Here is an 18,965-nt window from a genome sequence, read left to right as displayed (position 1 = left end):
TCATGACACAGTGACTGAAACATTTTATTCTCCTTGATAATTTGCAATACAACTTTGTCATTATTGAGCTATTGAATCTCATGAAAACAGTTTTTCTTTTCTGGTCATAATCTCTCTTCAAAGTTCTATATTTTAAGCACAGATAAAATCTCTCTACATTAATCTCTGGATATTTTACAGATCTGGGCATCTATTTCATGATCTTGTTTGGTTAAATTTTTTTCATGTATTTATTTGCCAAAGGGACGCCGATGGGAAGTTAGAACTGTGTGGATCAGAACTTGGCTCCCTTTAGATAATATATGTGTGTGATATAAATTCAGATTTTCAGATTAAACTATATTTATCTCCTGAGTTACATTATAATTTCAAATTACTGTTAATTCGTTTCCAGATGACTTTCAATGATCAGTAATCTTGATATCCCAGATTTCCTTTTCTTCATTATCTATATCAAATAGTTAGCAATCTATAATAAACTCAGGAAGCTTCTATTTAAAGGAATCTCCTACTGAATTCATCTGTAAAATGAAAAATGTTCATGTAAAACAATACGTTTTTTAAATAGGACAGAAGACTTTTTATGACACACTTTTTTTCTTATAAACACCCAGCCCCAAAAAGAATTTTTTTCACCTATTTTTATCAAGGGCTCCAAATATATTTAAACATATTCTTTCTCAGTGTATCAGTCAGCATTTTTTGAAACTACAAAACCCAAAAGGAAGAGTTGAAAAAGTTGTTTGTATTATGATATTCAAAAATTGAAAGTACAAGAGGAAGACAGGGTGTAATAAAGAACAAAGTATGTTTAAGTCCCTCCTTGAATTCTGGGAAATGTTTGGCACTACCCAGAGGCGACAAGAAAGAAATGCTTGTACTTTGTTTGCATTGTACTTGGTGACAGAGTCAACTCAGCACCCCTCATTTTATAGCCACTAAACACAAGTTGGGAAAGACAACTGAACAAGAAATCAAGTGCACGAAGACTGTATAATAGAAATGAGAAAATACGCCACGGGAGAGTATATATCTACAAGCCTTTTGGAGAGAAAGAGAAGAATACAATAGGAAGTGAAGAAATTATTTCTCTGTTGTAAAAATGCGTAAGTTTCCTGATGCTTTGGAAATAAACCAAGCAAGAACCAAGAATTCTTGGGAAAGTTCATCTTTCAGTTCAAAAAACAAGATATTACATCACGACTTGTCTGGATTTGCTCCACAATGACCCATTTTGAGACTAATGTTACAAGCGCACTTTCAAGAACATTTTTGTAAGAAAAAAACTATCAAGCCTGATATAAGAACAAATAGAAAATCTGGTAGGCCTACATGTACCTATATAATAAGTTTAATCAGTAGTTAAACCCTTCCCACAAAGAAATTTCAAGGTTCAGATGGCTTCTCCAGTGAATCCTTCCAAATATCTAAACAAATAACACCACACGTAAATAAATTTTTCCAGAAAATAGAAAAAAAAAAGGGAACCATTGTTTAATTTGTTCTGTGACGCCAACAAAACTAAGATAAAAAACCTGGCAAGGACATTATTGAAAAAGGAAAACTATAAGCTCAATTCTCTCACAAACAGAGATGCAAAAACCCTAATCAAGATATTAGCAACTAAACAAATATATATATATATACATATATATATATATATATATATATATTTTAGCAAGTAAAATCTAACACACATAGAAATGATAATACATGACCAAGTTAAGTTTATTCCAGGACTTCAGGGATAGTGTAACATTTAAAACATCAATAGTAATTCACCACATTGAAAGAATATATCAGAAAATTCATATGATCATTTCACCACATGCAGGAGGATTGTTTAACAAAACTCAATACCCATTCATGTTTTTAAAAAACTCTTAGCAAACTAAGAATCGAAGGCAACTTCTATAATCTAACAAAGAATAATAAAATAATAGCAAGCATATTAACACTAAAATATTTAAAGTTTGCCCACTAAGATTGGAAACAAGGCAAAGATACTCCACATTACCAATTCGATGCGTAAAAATGCAGTAAAACATAATTAAAAATTGACTTTTAAAAAATACACCACTTACAATAGGATAGAATAGGAAAAAGCCGATGAAAGATAAGATCTCTACACATAAAGCTATAGCATGCTACTGAAAGAAATTAAAAATTATCTAAATAAACAGATGAAAATGAGAATTTAGATCTAAAGAAGAATAAAAAGAAACTGTATTATTAACTGGAAGACTCAAATTTGTGAAAATGAGAATTCTGCCAAATTTATCTGTAGATTCAATATAATACCAACTGAAGTACCAGAACTATATGTAAATAGAGAAGATGATTCTAGAATTTCTATGCAAATGAGGTGGGAGGAGCTAAGAAGCCAGTACTGTCCTTGAAGAACAAAAACAAAGCTGGAGGACTTAAACCACCAGATATCAAGATTTACCATTACAGAAATTGAAACACATATAAAATATTTTTTAAAATTCGATACTGTATCATTTCTTTTGAATAAAGTTGAAGGACAGACATAACTAACAGATGGAGATAGAATTCAGAAAAGTGGTCATCCTCGGTTTATCATAGGGGTCCCAGGAAACCAAGTAACAATAATGTTCCACTTTCTTGACTTGGCACTGCTTACATTCTGTTTGTGAATATAAGCTCTAAGTTTGTGAAAACTCATTCATAGCGTGCACCCTTTTCTAGAGGTATCTTGTGTATCAATTAGGATTTTTTTAAATTAAGAAAAAAAGAATTATTCTAATGTAAGAGTCCTCACCATGGATATAGACAGACGTTTTTCTTTTCAGCTCTTTATCAACCGTGCTGCCAGGAGTTGTTAGTCACAGCTGTGCTGTATTTTTCAAAGACATTAGCCATTATCTCCGCACCTTTTATGAGTCGCTTTATGGCATCCTGTGACTAGTATTCTGTGGTCCCGTACCTCATTAATTGGGGCGCCACTTTCCAGAACTGGTGTTCTATGTTCACATCATAGTCAGAATAGTACAGATGACTCGATGGGACACATCAGAATTTTCCTTGTTGAAATGGAGGGGTTTTTTTCCCCCTAGCATCTTGGCTCTACTGGTACTTTCTTTGTCTTCTCCACAGGCAATGATGAGGCGGTAGCCGACACCAACAGGCGTGTGGATGGAGCTCTAGCAAGGAAGAGTGCTCTCAGAAACAGATTGAATGATGCCATTAAGCGACTGCAAGCCACAGAGAGAGGTAAGGATCACAGACAAGAGCTTACGCCTCATCTGTTTGTTCACTGGGATTAAAATAACTCGTTTGAGGAAGAAGTACATGATTCCTTTCATAAATAAATATTGTTTTCTGATGACAAAAGAAACTATGTTCATCACACACACACACACACACACACACACACACAGAGGAAAATAATCGTAAAAGCTATAATCATACCATCTAAGCATGACCATTAAATTTGAGAGCATTTTCCTCCAATTTTGTGTGTGTGTGTGTGTGTGTGTGTGTGTTTTAATAAGAGCATGCTGCTTATACTAGTTGGTAACCCACTTTCTTGTGAACATTCTTTCTTTGTTAATAAATATGCACTAATTTGGTTATTGGGTTTCCTCTGGCCCCAACTATAAATAGCTGCCCTGTGTTTCATGCCGCGTCATTCTCATAGTACAAGTAGGGAGACCAACAAGCCACCTAGAGACACGAGAGCCCTCATTTTGCCTAATCTGGAACTCCAGGACCGTAGCACACCAAAACCCCACCAGGAGGGTGTGGTCCATTGAGAATCCCTGTCCTCAGCACCATCAGAGCTAACACATGCCGGGCACTGGGCTCTGTTTTATAAACACTATGTGATGTGGGAAAGTATCACCCTTGCCTTTAGATAGCTGTGAGCCCTCAGGCTTGTCAAGGTTCAGGAACTTGCTCCAAAAGGCACAGCTCCAACAAGAGGCAGACCCGGGATTCAAAGATACACGCATCAGAGTTCAGACCGTGTGAGGTTGAATTAAATGTTTCTCCAAAAGAAGTAAAGCTACAACCTCACCTCAGTGACGCTTACAACAAAATCAATACATGATTATTACAGAAAGAGTAGAAAATACAGATAAGAAAAAGAGATAACAAAAGAAGAAAAATCTTTAATGATCTCATTACCTGGGGGGGGAAACATTTGTTGTACACCTACATCATTTCTATTTTAAATACATAACTTTTTTTTTAAAGATTTTATTTATTTATTAGAGACACAGAGAGAGAGACAGAGACAGAGACAGAGATCAAGAGAGAGACAGGCAGAGGGAGAAGCAGGCTCCATGCAGGGAGCCCGATGTGGGACTCGATCCTGGATCTCCAGGATCACGCCCTGGGCCAAAGGTGGCGCTAAACCGCTGAGCCACCGGGGCTGCCCAATTTTAAATACATAACTTTTTAGTAAAAATAGAATGTCACTATACTTTGCCATTTGGAAACTTGCTTTTACTATTTAAAAATAGTTTTCCTTACTAATTTACTTCTGTAGGAGAACATCATTTTTATGGCAAAAGCTGTTGCACATAGAAGAAAGTAACATTTACAGTGCATTCCAGACATAAACATTTTATGAGTTAAAATCTCGTATGTGTTTTCTGTGGCTTCCTCACCAGGTTTCTAACCTGAAGAAATACTAATTACTTTTTAAAAATTTACCTCTAATTTGAACGTGTTTTAAGTGGGACTACATGATTTTTAATGAGACTCTAGAGTCTCTCACTAGAGAGAGACTGAGGAAGAGGGAGAAGCAGACTCCCTGCTGACCCCGCAGCCCGGGGCTCAAGGCTCCGTCCCAGGACCTGGAGATCCTGACCTGAGCCCAAGGCAGATGCTTAACCATCTGGGCCACGTGGGTGCGCTGATGAAGAATCTAGAGTCTTTCAAGCTCACTTTTTAATTTTATTCTGCACCTTAGACCCTAATTAACCTACATTTAAAGATCTATGTTCAGCTTAAAAACCCAAAACTTAAAAAAAAACAAAACAAAACAAAAAAAAAACCTTGAGGTCTCTTTTATCCCAGTAATTAAATGGAGGTTAGTGTTCTCCACAAGCGTCCTGCTTCTCTGCCAAGTGAGCGTGATCCCTGTGCTCTGTGTGTGAAGGTGACGCTCACCAGCGCCTGGGTCAGTCGAAGCTGATCACGGAGGAGGCGAGCAAGACCACAGTGGAAGTCCAGCAGGCAGCCGCCCCGATGGCTGACAATCTAACCAACTGGTCGCAAAATCTTCAGAGTTTTGACTCTTCCGCCTACAACACCGCAGTGGACTCTGCCCAAGATGCAGGTATCACGGTTTGCAAACATCCAGTTGAGTTGCCCATTAAGCTCAACACGTCTTTCGTTAAGAAGCGAACTAGGGGTGGTAGAAGGGGAGGAGGGCGGGGGGTGGGAGTGATTGGGTGACGGGCACTGGGGGTTATTCTGTATGTTGGTAAATTGAACACTAAATAAATAAATAAATAAATAAAAAGAAGCGGGTTTTTTCATCGGGCTGTTAGATTGGAATATTGTAGAAGTTGTGCTTGCTTCAGCAGCACATATACTAAAATTGTAATATTGGAGAAGTTGGCTTAGCAAAAAAAGAAAAATTTTGCTCGGGTCGTCTATTGATAGATGTATGTGTGTGTGCACAGGAAATAGGTATATTTCACGTAAATAACCACTAGGGAGATTGGTGAAGAATCATTTTTTTCTAGATGAAACCACGGCAGCACTGATTTTTTTTTGGTCAGTGTAAATCTGTTCTCTTGGGGGAGAACGTCAATCACAAAATAATGGTTTACTTTTAGGAAAAAAATATTTACTAAACTGCACTGCTTTTTCCTTACCCGAGTAAAGCAGGTTCCCACCAACAAATACCGCCTGTGGCCAAACACAACTGAAGGTTCCCGTGAAGAAGAACAGTTTGTTGGCCAGCTTGGAGACAGACTTGTAGTAATGAAGATGAAATATTCATTTCAGTATCTGCTTCATTTGTTTAGTTACACATAGATATAAAAATCACGTATTACTGGGGCACCTGCGTGACTCAGGCAGTTAAGCATCTGACTCTCGATTTCAGCTCAGGTCATGATCTCGAGGTCGTGAGACGGAGCTCCCCACTCAGTGTGGAGCCTGCTTAGGATTTTTTCCCTTTCCCTCTCCGTACCACACCCACGCACGAGTGCTTTCTCTCTCTCTCTCTCTCTCAAAAAATAAGAAAATAAAATAAAATTACATATTACTATGCTTATTCAATTTCTTCCGCCTCTTAAGTATCAGTGTCTTTGTCATGACCAGAACTTTCTGTTCTCCAGCATGGTTTTGCTGAACATGCTACCTTCACTCCATCTGAGTTAAGAAACAATTTTATTAATCCATATATGATCTGTGTGTCACTACAAATTTTATCCCAGGTCACAAATATTCATTCCCGTAACTGGAAGACAGCTCTTTTCTGTTCATCTCTCTTTTTTTTTTTTTCTGTTCATCTCTTAAGTATGTATTTGTGAGCTCCTCCGTGTAACTTTATAAAGACTCTAATGAAAGGTGGCTCCCTTTCTCTCGGAGAATTGACGACAGGGATTTCCAAAATCAAAATCTAATGTAAGGCGTTAAATATACTTTATTATCCGTAATTTTTAAAGACTGTTATACTATAAAATGGCTATTGTGGTCAGTCATCCAAACAACAAATATTTACCTCTGTATTTGTCAATCCAATAAAGTAATAATTGCTATTATTTTACTTAATTCTGTTCCCTATGATAGAGAAAAGACATGTCCTAAATACAGAAAAAACATTCATCCTTGGTCCTCACTGACTTATCCTCCAGAACCTGAGTTTGGTTTGGCTCCAGGAAGAGGCTTACCCGTCCTCCAGCTGCTGCTGCTGCTCAATGAGCGTGGCCCTGCCCTTAGCCAGCAAAATACCCCAAAGATACTCATTTTCTAGTCCAGTGGTTCTGAAACCTTCACGTGCTTCAGAATCACCTGGGCCTCACTCCCAGAGTTTCTAAGTCAACAGGTTTGGGTCAGAGGCACAGATTTCGCATTTTTAACAAGTTCCCGGACGAGGCCGATGCTGCTGGTCTGGGGACCACACGTTTGAGAACCACTTTGAGCCTCTTCAGCAGAGGAAGTCCCGAGCGCCTGTCTGGGCCTTCAAGGGAGAGCTCTGCGTGTCAAATCACCTAAAGTGCAGTACGAGTTGTATAAAGAGGAGCCCGTGTGGGTGAGCCCATGCTGTGGCACCTGGCAGTGTAAAGTGGTAACATCTGCCTTTATTACAGATGTAAACAAAATTATTTTGGAGGGCTTTCCATTTTTTTCCCTGAGCGTTTTTTTTTTCTTGAAGTCTTGTTTTTGAGTGAAGAGAAAAATCTTAACATAAATCTTGGATGGAATTGCAGCTCGAAATAGACAGTTCAGAGTGCTATAGTTTTATTTCACGGAAGAATAAATACCTCCCAGTGGCATAAAAAATAAAAAACAATAAAAAAAAAAAAACTCTGGTCCAGTTCAGGAAAACTTAGAGAGAGTTATGGCATCTCTCTGCTGTGGGTTTCCCTCATCAATCTGTGTATATATATATTTTAAATATATATTATATTATATATGTTTTATAAATATTATATATTATATATAATTATTTATATAAATATTATAGATAATTATAGATAATTATATATAAATATTTGTATGTATAAATATTATATTATATATAATTATTTATAAAATATATATAATATATAAAATATATATAAAATTCATTCTCTTTTCTGTTTTTCTTTTAAGATTGATTGATTGATTTTTAGAAAGAGGGCATGTGAGCGGGGGGAGGAGCAGAGGGAGAGGGACAAGCAGACTCCGTACTGAGCACACATGGGACGTGGGGCTCGGCCTCACGTCTCTGAGATCATGACCTGAGCTGAAGTCAAGGGTGGGATGCTTAACCACCTACACTATCCAGGCACCCCACCCTCTTTTCCATGTGCATGTCACACCTTAAAAAAAGGAAAAACCTAACCTACAAAGTCAGGATGATGTGTTTGCACCATCACCCTTCTCTGGGGGCATAGAGCACGGCTGCCCCCCCCCCACGTTGGCACAACTGCCACTCTTCTGGGTGCCACCTGTTTCCTCCAGATAGCCTGCCTCTGGGTGGACCACGGCAGCAGCAGGGAGATGCGGGAAGAGGCGTTCTAGAAATCGATCTGTCCACCTCCTTTTGCCCGGCCTCCCTTCTGACTTGTTATATCAGTTCCATTAGAAATGCAAGCAGGCCCTGAGCTATATGGTGAAAGGAGCACCTGTACCTTTGCCGTGGATCCCGCCCTTCAGAAAAGTACATTAAAAGCCAGCTCAGTCTGCACACAACTTGTAGCCCAGTGTATATGATAAATGCCACAGAATAGGAAGCACTTACGTCTCGGGCTTACCTATTAATTTTGCAGGATTGCAGATAACTTCTTGTAGTTCTATCCAGTAACCGTATGTTCGTTGTCTCTTCACCTGGCTCCTTAACGAAGGTCAGCGTTACTTAATGTGGTTGCGATACTTACTGACGTGGTTAATTTTTGTTGCCTGCAGTACGAAATCTGACAGAAGTTGTCCCTCAGCTGCTGGATCAGCTTCGTACCGTGGAACAGAAGCGGCCCGCAAGCAACGTCTCCGCCAGCATCCAGAGGATCCGGGAGCTCATCGCCCAGACCAGGAGCGTCGCCAGCAAGGTAAGCGAGAAAGGAGGCCCCCCCAGGACTCGGGCATCTGGACGACGTGGAACCGAACTGCCACTCTTCGGGCGGCTTCCAGAGCCTGGAACCTTTCTCCCCGAGTAGCTCTGAGCACCATCTGGATCTGTCCATTAGAATCGCATGAGAAGCTTTGAAAACCAAACCAGCTCCTGGTCCCAACCCCAAAGCAATTTATCAGGCCCTCCAGAGGAGGGGCTCAGGGGCTTTGAAAAGCTTCCCAGTGATTCTTGAGTACAGGCAAGATTAAGAGCCACAGAGTTAACCTGGTCAGCAAAGCTCATAGAGCAAAAGAAATTGAGGAAAGTGAACACCAGTAGGCTTGACTTAGTATTGTCATTATTATTAATTATTTTAACAGGTGTTTTAGTGCAATGACCACTGCAGTGACTTGCCCATCTACCTCTTCAGGGACTTCTCTGGGGTAACGATGATGATTGGAAGCCTTTACTGACTCCCTCACTGGGGAATCACAGACCACATGAACTGAATAATCTCAACAAAGACCCTGTTCTGAGATGCTTGCACAGAGGCCACGTGGCGACACCAAAACTTGTGCCGGTGGTAGTGGCGGGAACACATCCTGACACAACAATTAATGATTCAATCCGGCAAACAGGGCTTGTTCTTGGCCCTCTTTTTCATTTATTTTTCATTGAAGTGTAGACCAGCATAATTTTTACAGCCAAATGAATTGGTTTCATCTTCTCAATTGCGAATTGGCCTAAACAGACCATTGGCCCTAAGTACTGACAGAGGGAGTTGGAAAGCCACTGTTTTGTAATGGAGGAGATTATTATTGGTAAATATATCCGACTTTTAAATGATATGTGATCATTGGTCCCACGCCACAAATTAACATTTTTAGATACTTTGGGGAGCATTTCAAGAAAAGCTTATCGTGGCGAAACGGCGTTTCCAAAGCTAAGTTTCTTTGGGTGCTTTCTAGTAATTTTCTATAAATGGAGAAGAATTTAGGGGACCTTAATCACCTAAAACCGTTTTCTAAAGAGAGTCTTGACAAATGCCTTTGGGAGCCCACTTGGCTCCCCAAAGTGAGAGGCTTTCTGTGCAGATATATTTCCTTTCTCAGACTCAATTTTTACAAAAAGGCTTTCATCCTGCAAACTGTTTGTTTATTAAGATGATTGATTTTTACTCAACCAGCAACATAGGATGATGTACTCTAGACATTTGGGAATATGCTCTTGAGCTTACTGACCATCAGTATTAACCAAATCAATATGAAATAATGGATGTTTAATACATCTGATTTTTCAGAAATATTGCGTGAGCAGCATGGGTATAAAAAGCCTCTCCACTTCTGAACACTCAGAAAATCATCCTGAACCAGACCAGTTCAGCTAATCGTCTCGGGCCTCTCAATAAAGGCATCTGCTGACCTGTGCTTTGTTGTGATACCTTTCTAAGAATCATTATAAGAAACATCTTAATGAACTCCTCACTAGAGTTATAATGATTATGGAGCCAGGAACTGGAAAGTACTTTATAGTTATTACCTTATTTCATTTGGCAAATTTTTTTGCCCTCCCCTTACAGGGGAAGAAACTGCAGGCTAAGGGACTTGCTCGTAGTTACACATCTAGTAAGTGGCAAAGCCAGGTTCAAGACCCCGTCTAAGACTTCAGAGCTGGGGCCAGACCCCTCCCAACTGTCTGGATGTGCTCAAGGATGTTACAGCCTTATTTCATGTTCCTCTTTTGAAGACACTGAGGAGGAAGTCCTCGCCTCATTAGTACCCAAGATTAGTTATACTTCTTCTGATCAATTAGTTGTTGTTAATCATATGGGCGTCGTGAGCTGTGTAGACCATCAATCCTATCAAGCTGTTTGGTTCCCCCCAACCAGGAGTGTAGTTCATTGTGGAATTCGTGTGTATCCTCATCTTGGATCTGCTTTTTCACCCCTCTTTTTGGCTTCCTTTCACCCCATTTTAAATTTAAATGACTGTATTATAATCCGGCTTAGCTCCTTTCTCCCACAAGGTGCGGATATTAGGAAACAAGGGCAAGGAGAGGAGTAGGGCTTACAGAGCCCATAAGGACAGAGGGAAGCCTGTTGGGCCCCACCGGGGAGAGCTATCTATGCCCACTTCTGCAGGGTGCTTTTAACAGAGACATTTTGTAACTCCAGATCCAAGTATCCATGATGTTTGATGGCCAGTCAGCAGTCGAGGTGCACCCCAAAACCAGTTTGGATGACTTAAAGACCTTCACATCCCTGAGCCTGTACATGAAACCTCCTCCCGTGAAGCAGCCGGAGCCAGCTGGGGCTGCGGACCGCTTTGTCCTGTACCTCGGAAGCAAACACGTAAGAGCATTATGTGTTTTTTTTTTTCTTTCCTCCCCCTAGTAAATTTATTTATTTGTTTATTTTTAACTTTTTCTTTTTTTAATTTAAACTCAATTAGCCAACATATAGTCCATAATTAGTTTCAGATGTAGAGTTCAATAATTCATCAGTTGCATATAACACGCAGTAGAGCGTGATGTTTTAAAAGAGAGAATAATATTAAAAGGAAAGATCGGGGCTTTTCTCTTGCCTTAACACAAAACTACCTATGCAAACAAACAAAATTCCCATCCTGGTAACTCAAAAAGTAGAGTTCACTTTAACACCAAGACTCAAGGAGTGATTTAAAGACAAGTAATTCCTTCTTATCTGCGTGGGGTATTTCTGGGGCCGCTTCAGTATCAGCCTCACGCTGCTAACTGAATGCAGCATTTCCCAGACTTTCCACACACAGAGGCCTGTTAGGTTTGAAGCCTCCTATTTGAAGATGCACAGCAATCGGCACTGGCAGGCTGCATCATGTCCCCGGGTTAACCAGACGGGATTAGCACACTCTTGGAAGCTGTCATATGTCCACAAGCCTGCAGTTCCCTGCTTCCCCAACCAGGATGCACTTGGACCAACACAGGGGGCAGCGGACCCAGGTAGCCACGGGGAGCCTGGAAAGGAAGCAGCACTTTTTGTAATAATTCAGGCCTCGTATACAGCCACGCACTTGGATGGATGGTTGTCCTTTAAAGAAATGAAAACAAAATACAATGTTCATTCATAGGGAGATTATTTATTTAAGTGACTTCTTGACATTTCAGGCCAAAAAAGAATACATGGGTCTTGCAATCAAAAATGATAACCTGGTGTACGTTTATAATCTGGGAACTAAGGATGTAGAGATTCCCCTGGACTCCAAGCCCGTCAGTTCCTGGCCTGCTTACTTCAGCATTGTCAAGATTGAAAGGTAAAGTAAGCCACAGCACAAGACTTCTGTGCACATTTCATAAGAAATCTACTGACCGCATGCATGCACATGCACGTGCACCACCCCCAACACACACACACACACAGAGCAATTTTTCCCCTTTATTGTTGCTCCACTTCCATTATTCCTCTAGTCCTTCCCAAATACCTAAGTGGAAAACAAAAGATTAGAAAAAAATACTCATCATTTCTAAGTAGCAATCTGATTATTAGATCTTTTTATCTGACCAATCCATGAGTTGATCCCAAGATGGAATGTCTTTTTTGCCTCTTTCCATTGATTGTTGACATTCTGTTAAAGCTTATAAGCCTGTGATAAAATCAAATCACCAATTCTGCGAAGAGGGAACATTAGCATTTTGACATTGAAAAAAAAAAAAACTCTATTTTCTACAAATTGTCTGGCTAACAAAGACTGAAAATTCTTAACAGGGTAGGAAAACACGGAAAGGTGTTTTTAACGGTCCCGAGTCTAAGTAGCACTGCAGAAGAAAAGTTTATTAAAAAAGGCGAATTTGCGGGAGATGACTCCTTGTTGGATCTGGACCCTGAGGACACTGTGTTTTATGTTGGTGGTGTGCCTTCAAACTTTAAGGTAAGCTAGCCAGCCAGACTTGGACTTACTGAAAATCTACACTGATTGTTTTTAAAAATCCATAAAACCTGCAGTAATTTGGAGATGAGATAGAAATCTTGATATTTCAAGAAAGAAGTTAACTCGGTGTGTGATAAAATTCTGATCTATAAATCTGGTCTCTGCCACCCATATTTTCATAGCATCACATGCTTTCAAGCTGTCGCTAACACTTGACTCAATTCATTTCGTTCCGATCCGTGCATATGTAATCGATATTACCCCCCCCCCCACTACTACAGGAGTGTGTATACCTCATGGGTCTGTACCTCGTCTTCTGGATCACAATGAAAGTTTCAAAAACTCATATTTCAACTACCACAGAAATAAAATAAAATACTTGGGATGAAAGAAGGGGTGGGTCTAGGTGGGTGTATGAGACTCGGGAAAGGGCAAACAAATGAAAGGCTCAGAAAGGGAGTTGATGTAGGATTTCAATTCCAGAGCTATTACTAGTTACTAGCACATTATTGAACCTCTCTGAGAATGACTTGCCTTCTGTTAATCTGAGAACAGGAATACCTGCCTCGCAGGGCTGCTGTAAGAATTGATTTTGGTCCTGAATTCACTATTGAGGGTGTGACTGATACATAGCACCTACTCCACAAGTCCCATCCTCTGTGCTGCATATGCACAACTGACAAATCATTGCTTATCTAAATCATTTGGCACAGAGGAGACACAGGTCTAACAAGATGTTTATACCCATAGGTCGTTCCCCTTGACCTGCTGTCTAATTTCATTGTCTGTTCTGTATCATCTGGGTGAAATGCGATCACAGGATCATTGACTTTGTCTGTCGTACAGCTCCCTGCAAGCCTCAACCTGCCTGGCTTCGTGGGCTGCCTGGAACTGGCCACTTTGAATAATGATGTGATCAGCTTGTACAACTTTAAGCACATCTATAACATGGATCCCTCCAAGTCAGTACCCTGTGCCAGGTAAGAAAGTGTTAAGAGTACTAAAGACTTCGGTAGCCAGGTGAGAGCAGCAGGTGAGACAAACGTGGATCATCAATATTCAGGTTCTCAGTTTTTTCTTTGGGGAAACCAGTTTTGAAACTGCATGATAGTCATGCCTGCAAAAAGCATTTCAGTTCTCCTCTACCACTGATGAACGTGTGCGATTATGAAAAGTGTTAAACAACATACTTGCCGCTTTAATTTAGTATTCCAGAGATTGGGGTTTCACTGGAAACTTCTGCTGTCTTACCACAAAAGGTAAAGAGGAAATCCATGTAAAATAATTCATTTAGGATAAAGAAGATGTGGTTTACGTATACATACAATGGAATTCAATGAAATCTTGCCATTTGCAACGACGTGGCTGGAGCTAGAGAGCATAATGCTGAGCGAAATGTCAGTTAGAGAAAAACAAATACCATATGATTTCACTCATCTGTGGAATTTAAGAAACATAACTTAGATGAACATGGGGGGGGAAAGAAAGGCAAACCAGAAAACAGACTCAACTATAGAGAACAAACTGAAGGTTGCTGAGGGGAGATTGGCAGGGGGATGGGCTAGATGGGTGATGGGCATTAAGGAGGGCATTTGGTGTGATGAGCACTAGGTGTTGTATGTAAGCAATGAATCACTAGATTCTAAACCTGAAACTAAAAATAATTTAAAAAAAATAAAACCATTTAACTTACCTATGAATACTTTTTCTATGTCTGCCATGAAGACATTGGGACTTCTTTTTTTTTTTTTTTTCAAGTTTTTATTTAAATTCCAGTTAGTTAACATACAGTGTAATGCTGGTTGCAGGTGTAAGGGTTAAAAGGGCCTCACGCGAAAAGCATAATGCAAACTGTCATGTTCATGTTTTTATTTCAGAGATAAACTGGCGTTCACTCAGAGTCGGGCTGCCAGCTATTTCTTCGATGGCTCTAGTTACGCCGTGGTAAGGGATATCACAAGGAGAGGGAAATTCGGTCAGGTGACTCGCTTTGACATAGAAGTTCGAACACCAGCTGACAATGGCCTCATACTCCTGATGGTCAATGGAGTGAGTACACATAAAAGTCCCTTATCTTCTCCTCTAGCTTCTTTACTTTCTGCCATGCATTTTCCTAGGAACCTTCCCAGGTTGAGTGTGTCATGCCACCAAACTGAAGTTTTAGTTTAGAAAGCAAAATTATATTTCTCTTTCTTTAGGGAAGTGATGGCAGCAAGAAGTAAAAGCAGCCCTGAAATGCATTTTGGGATGCATATTAAACATAACCGCCTTTAATAGACAAGGGAATTTTGCAGAAAATCAGCACCAAGATCTAAGTGGGTAATGTGTCTGCAGAAATTTAGCACTTTTCACATCGTATCATATGCCTTTATCAGTAAAAAAAAAAAAAATTAGTATGCTTACTATAAATATATGCATTTCTTTATTAATAATATACATAAAAATGTAAAGTAATGATGCATTTTATTAATGGTTATTAATAATTATCTTATTAAGGCATCCCTGGTGGCCCAGCGGTTTAGCGCCACCTTCGGCCCAGGGTGTGATCCTGAGACCCAGGATCGAGTCCCACGTCAGGCTCCCTGCATGGAGCCTGCTTCTCCCCCTGCCTGTGTCTCTGCCTCTCTCCCTCTCTCTCTCTCTCTCTTTCTGTGTGTGTCTGTCATGAATAAATAAATAAATCTTTAAAAAAATAATAATAATGTTATTAGAGATATAGTATTAAAAACTAGGAATAAAAGGCAATTTGTATAAAGATAAAATATTGAATAAAATAAATACAACTTTAAAATAAAGATGAAATAAAGCTCTTTTCAATTTGTTGATGGTACAAATATAAATAGCAGTGTTAGCAAGAACAATATAATTAAATATGCTTATGTATTTTTGAAAGTCTCATTAACTCCTTGGGATACAGTGATACAATAGTCTTGTCCTAAAACAAACAAACAAACAAAAAAGTCTTGTCCTGAGTCCAGTTGATTTCAGTACTAAGTTTTATTGGCTGTCAAAACTGAATAAGGTATCTTAAAAATAAAAATGTAAAATGTGTATTATTGGCTATGCTTACTGAATCTTGATACCATTTTTCAATGTCCTTCATTAATTGGTAAAAGTTGTGTTTGAATTTGGCTGGTACATTTCCATGTTTCCTGATGTCAGTTCTAGCTAGCTAATCAGATACATATCATTTTGTAAACCTCAACAAAAAAGCCCAAGACCATCAAAATCTTCATTTGAAAGATTTTTAAACAGGTTAGAAATTTTTTTCCAAAATTATTCTAGTAGCGCAGATATGAGAGTCTTCATAGGTATACACATGATTTTCATCAACAAATTCATTTAGCAATAGAAAATTTTACAAATGTGTTTTCTAAAAACCATCTCTCCAGAGAACAGCTTTCTTCAAAAAGGTTATTTTCCCTTCAGAAATCTGTTGCATTCCTATGCACTAATAATGAAGCAGCAGAAAGAGATATCAAGGAAAAGATCTCACCTACAATTGCACCAAGAATAATAAAATATCTAGAAATAAACTTAACCAAAAAGGCAAAAGGTCTGTACTTTGAGAACTATAAAATATTGATGAAAGAAATTGAAGACGACATCAAGAAATAGGAAGACATTCCATGCTCATAGAAAACCAAATATTGTTAAAACGGCTGCACTACTCAAAGCAGTTCACAGATTTAATGTGATAGCTATGAAAATGCCAGCAACATTTTTCACAGAACTAGAACAAACAATCCTAATATTCGTATGGAACCATAAAAGACCCCGAATAGCCAAAGCAATCTTGAAAAAGAAAACCAAAACTGGAGGGATCACAATTCCAGTGCAAATTCTATTACAAAGCTGTAGTCATCCAAACAGTATGGTGCTGGCAGAAAAATAGACACAAAGATCAATGGAACAGAATAGAAAACCCAGAAATAAACTCACAACTGTATAGTCCATTCGTCTTCAACAAGGGAGAAATGAATATACAATGGGGAAAAGACAGTCTCTCCAACAAACGGTAGGAAAACTGGACAGCAACATGTAAGAGAATGAAACTGGACCACATTCTCACACCATACACAAAAATAAACTCAAAATGAGTTAAAGACCTAAATGTGAGACCCGAAACCATAAAAATGCTAGAAGAGAGCACAGGCAGTGATGTCTCTGATGTTGGCCATAGCAACATATTTCTAGACGTGTCTCCTGAGACAAGGAGAAAAAAGCTAAAATAGACTATTGGGACTACATCAAAATAAAAAGCTTCTGCACAGTGGAAACAAACATCAAAACTAAAGGCAGCCAATATATTTTTTTAAATAACCGGTAAACTTCACAGTACTGAAAGACATTTGTCATCACAAATGAAGGTCAACAAATTTACAATAACCCATTTAAGAAAGAAAATGTGTAACCAACCCTCTTTAAACCTGACAGCATTTTTAGTCATTTGCAAGAAGTAATCTGCAAACATCAGTGTCTCAAAAATATTTTCACATCATTGCATCTCAATAGAAAATCATTGTAAATATTCTATTAAGTCTTCTCACGTCTAAATCCAGGTAACCTGACGCATGTAACCTGCAATAAACTACAACAGGGCTTAAAACAAAGAAGTGGGTGAGGGGCCACCACCAGCCTCCAAGCGTGAAACTCTGCCCTCAAGGCCTCACATATCATGAGAAGCCCATGAAAATCTGTCCAAAGGATAAAATGAAGGCTCAGCTCACTCCATGTATTAAATACTAAAAGTTAATTTTTTTCCTCTATTTTAGAGTTTTAAAATTAGTATAAATGGAAGTTAAAATATTTTCTTTCTTCCCCTAAGGGATTGTTTTCCATATCTCACGAGTATACAGACCCCGCTCAAGAGATCACTTTCTGATAAGTAGGAACTTTACCACAATCCTTATTTTTCAAATCCATTCAATTCTGTCTGTAAACTGTCTTCCAAAACAAGCAAGCCTGGCCAGTAAATTACTTGAGTGCTACAGAATTATTTTGATTCTCAAACATCATATGGCTCAAGTGCATAATCAATTCATGTTTATCTATGTAAATCCATTGTCTGTAAATAATACAGAAACGTCCTTTTTTCTTATACCCATATTTGCTGATAATTTTTTAAGATTCTTCCCAAAAAACTATGGAATTATTTTTCAGGATTGCCAATCTTCCTCTTAAAATGCAATCATATCTGTTAGCCTGTTAGGATATTCAGAAGTTTTCAAGATTTTTAAAAGGTCAATCAGGTAAACTTAAAATTTCATTAATTCATAAATTAAGAAACAGAAGATAGTTGTGTTAAGTTGTGTATAAGTCTTAACACTTTGGTATCTTAATGTAAGACGTAACTGCTGATATGCATGGAGTTGTGATTTTAATTTTATAATAAGAATTTCACGAGGCTTTCTTAGTCTTCAGTTTCAAGAATAAAGAATACAGCTAAGATCAAATTCAGCTAAATCTGCACTTTCATGATAGCAGATGTTTGTATCTTATAGCTTCTTCTTTCTCTCCACAGAGTATGTTTTTCAGCTTGGAAATGCGCAACGGTTACCTACATGTGTTCTATGACTTTGGATTTAGCAATGGCCCTGTGCATCTTGAGGACACATCGAAGAGAGCTCAAATTAATGATGCAAAATACCATGAGGTACAAATCATTGCAATTTGTGTGCTTTGTTTGGTTTTGTTTTACTTGTACTCTGATCTATTGATCTAATCAGATGGTCAAGTGACATAGATGGGAAAGTAATTAGACTGAACACCTTCACCTCTGAAAAGCAACTGCAGGGTCCCATCTACTCAACTCCAGGATAACATTTGCTTTAAAAGAATGAATGTTTTTGTCATATTGATATTTTCTAATAAAAGAGTCACTGAAAGATTCATTTTAATTGCTTCATTGACCAGAAGACGCCTGCTTGATTACAATGGCACTCCGTAGAACTCTCTTGCACATTTGTTGAAAATGCCAGAGTGTGGATACACAGCCATTTTTAAATGTATCCTTTGAACACTACTAAATGTACAAAGAGTAGATAGTAAGAAAATAGAGAATTTCCTTGTAAACCATTTATCTGGGCCTTAGAAGATACTAACGCAGATTTCCTTATACAGAGAGTCTGCAAGGAATCCTCTTTGACTTTGAAACAGCTGTACACGATACTGACAATATACTTCATCTATTTTCATTAACAACTACTGTGAATCTACAATTAGTAAAATGTATAAAAGGCCTATCTTTTAAGTTGAACCAAAATGCAGAGAGTAGGAGGCTTTACTTCTCTTTGCAGTTCAAAGTCCCTCGCCTCCATGAG

General features: G+C 38.7%; 1 protein-coding gene across 2 annotated transcripts in view; it reads left to right on the top strand.

Annotated features, from left to right (window-relative positions):
- LAMA4 (laminin subunit alpha 4) overlaps window positions 1-18,965 on the top strand; it is a 142,434-nt gene that overhangs the window by 98,488 nt on the left and 24,981 nt on the right. For both annotated transcript variants that reach the window (XM_038554984.1, XM_038554983.1), the window contains exons 16-24: window positions 3,121-3,237; window positions 5,132-5,311; window positions 8,599-8,738; window positions 10,914-11,090; window positions 11,882-12,027; window positions 12,480-12,642; window positions 13,489-13,622; window positions 14,520-14,691; window positions 18,167-18,298. In XM_038554984.1, coding sequence (XP_038410912.1) covers window positions 3,121-3,237; window positions 5,132-5,311; window positions 8,599-8,738; window positions 10,914-11,090; window positions 11,882-12,027; window positions 12,480-12,642; window positions 13,489-13,622; window positions 14,520-14,691; window positions 18,167-18,298 — 1,361 coding nt within the window. The remainder of the gene's footprint in view (window positions 1-3,120; window positions 3,238-5,131; window positions 5,312-8,598; window positions 8,739-10,913; window positions 11,091-11,881; window positions 12,028-12,479; window positions 12,643-13,488; window positions 13,623-14,519; window positions 14,692-18,166; window positions 18,299-18,965) is intronic.

The sequence above is a fragment of the Canis lupus genome, chromosome 12 (assembly GCF_011100685.1).
Source record: "Canis lupus familiaris isolate Mischka breed German Shepherd chromosome 12, alternate assembly UU_Cfam_GSD_1.0, whole genome shotgun sequence".
NCBI lineage: Eukaryota > Metazoa > Chordata > Mammalia > Carnivora > Canidae > Canis > Canis lupus.
The sequence above is the reverse complement of the archived record's forward strand: the minus strand, read 5'-3'. Positions and strand labels throughout refer to the sequence as shown.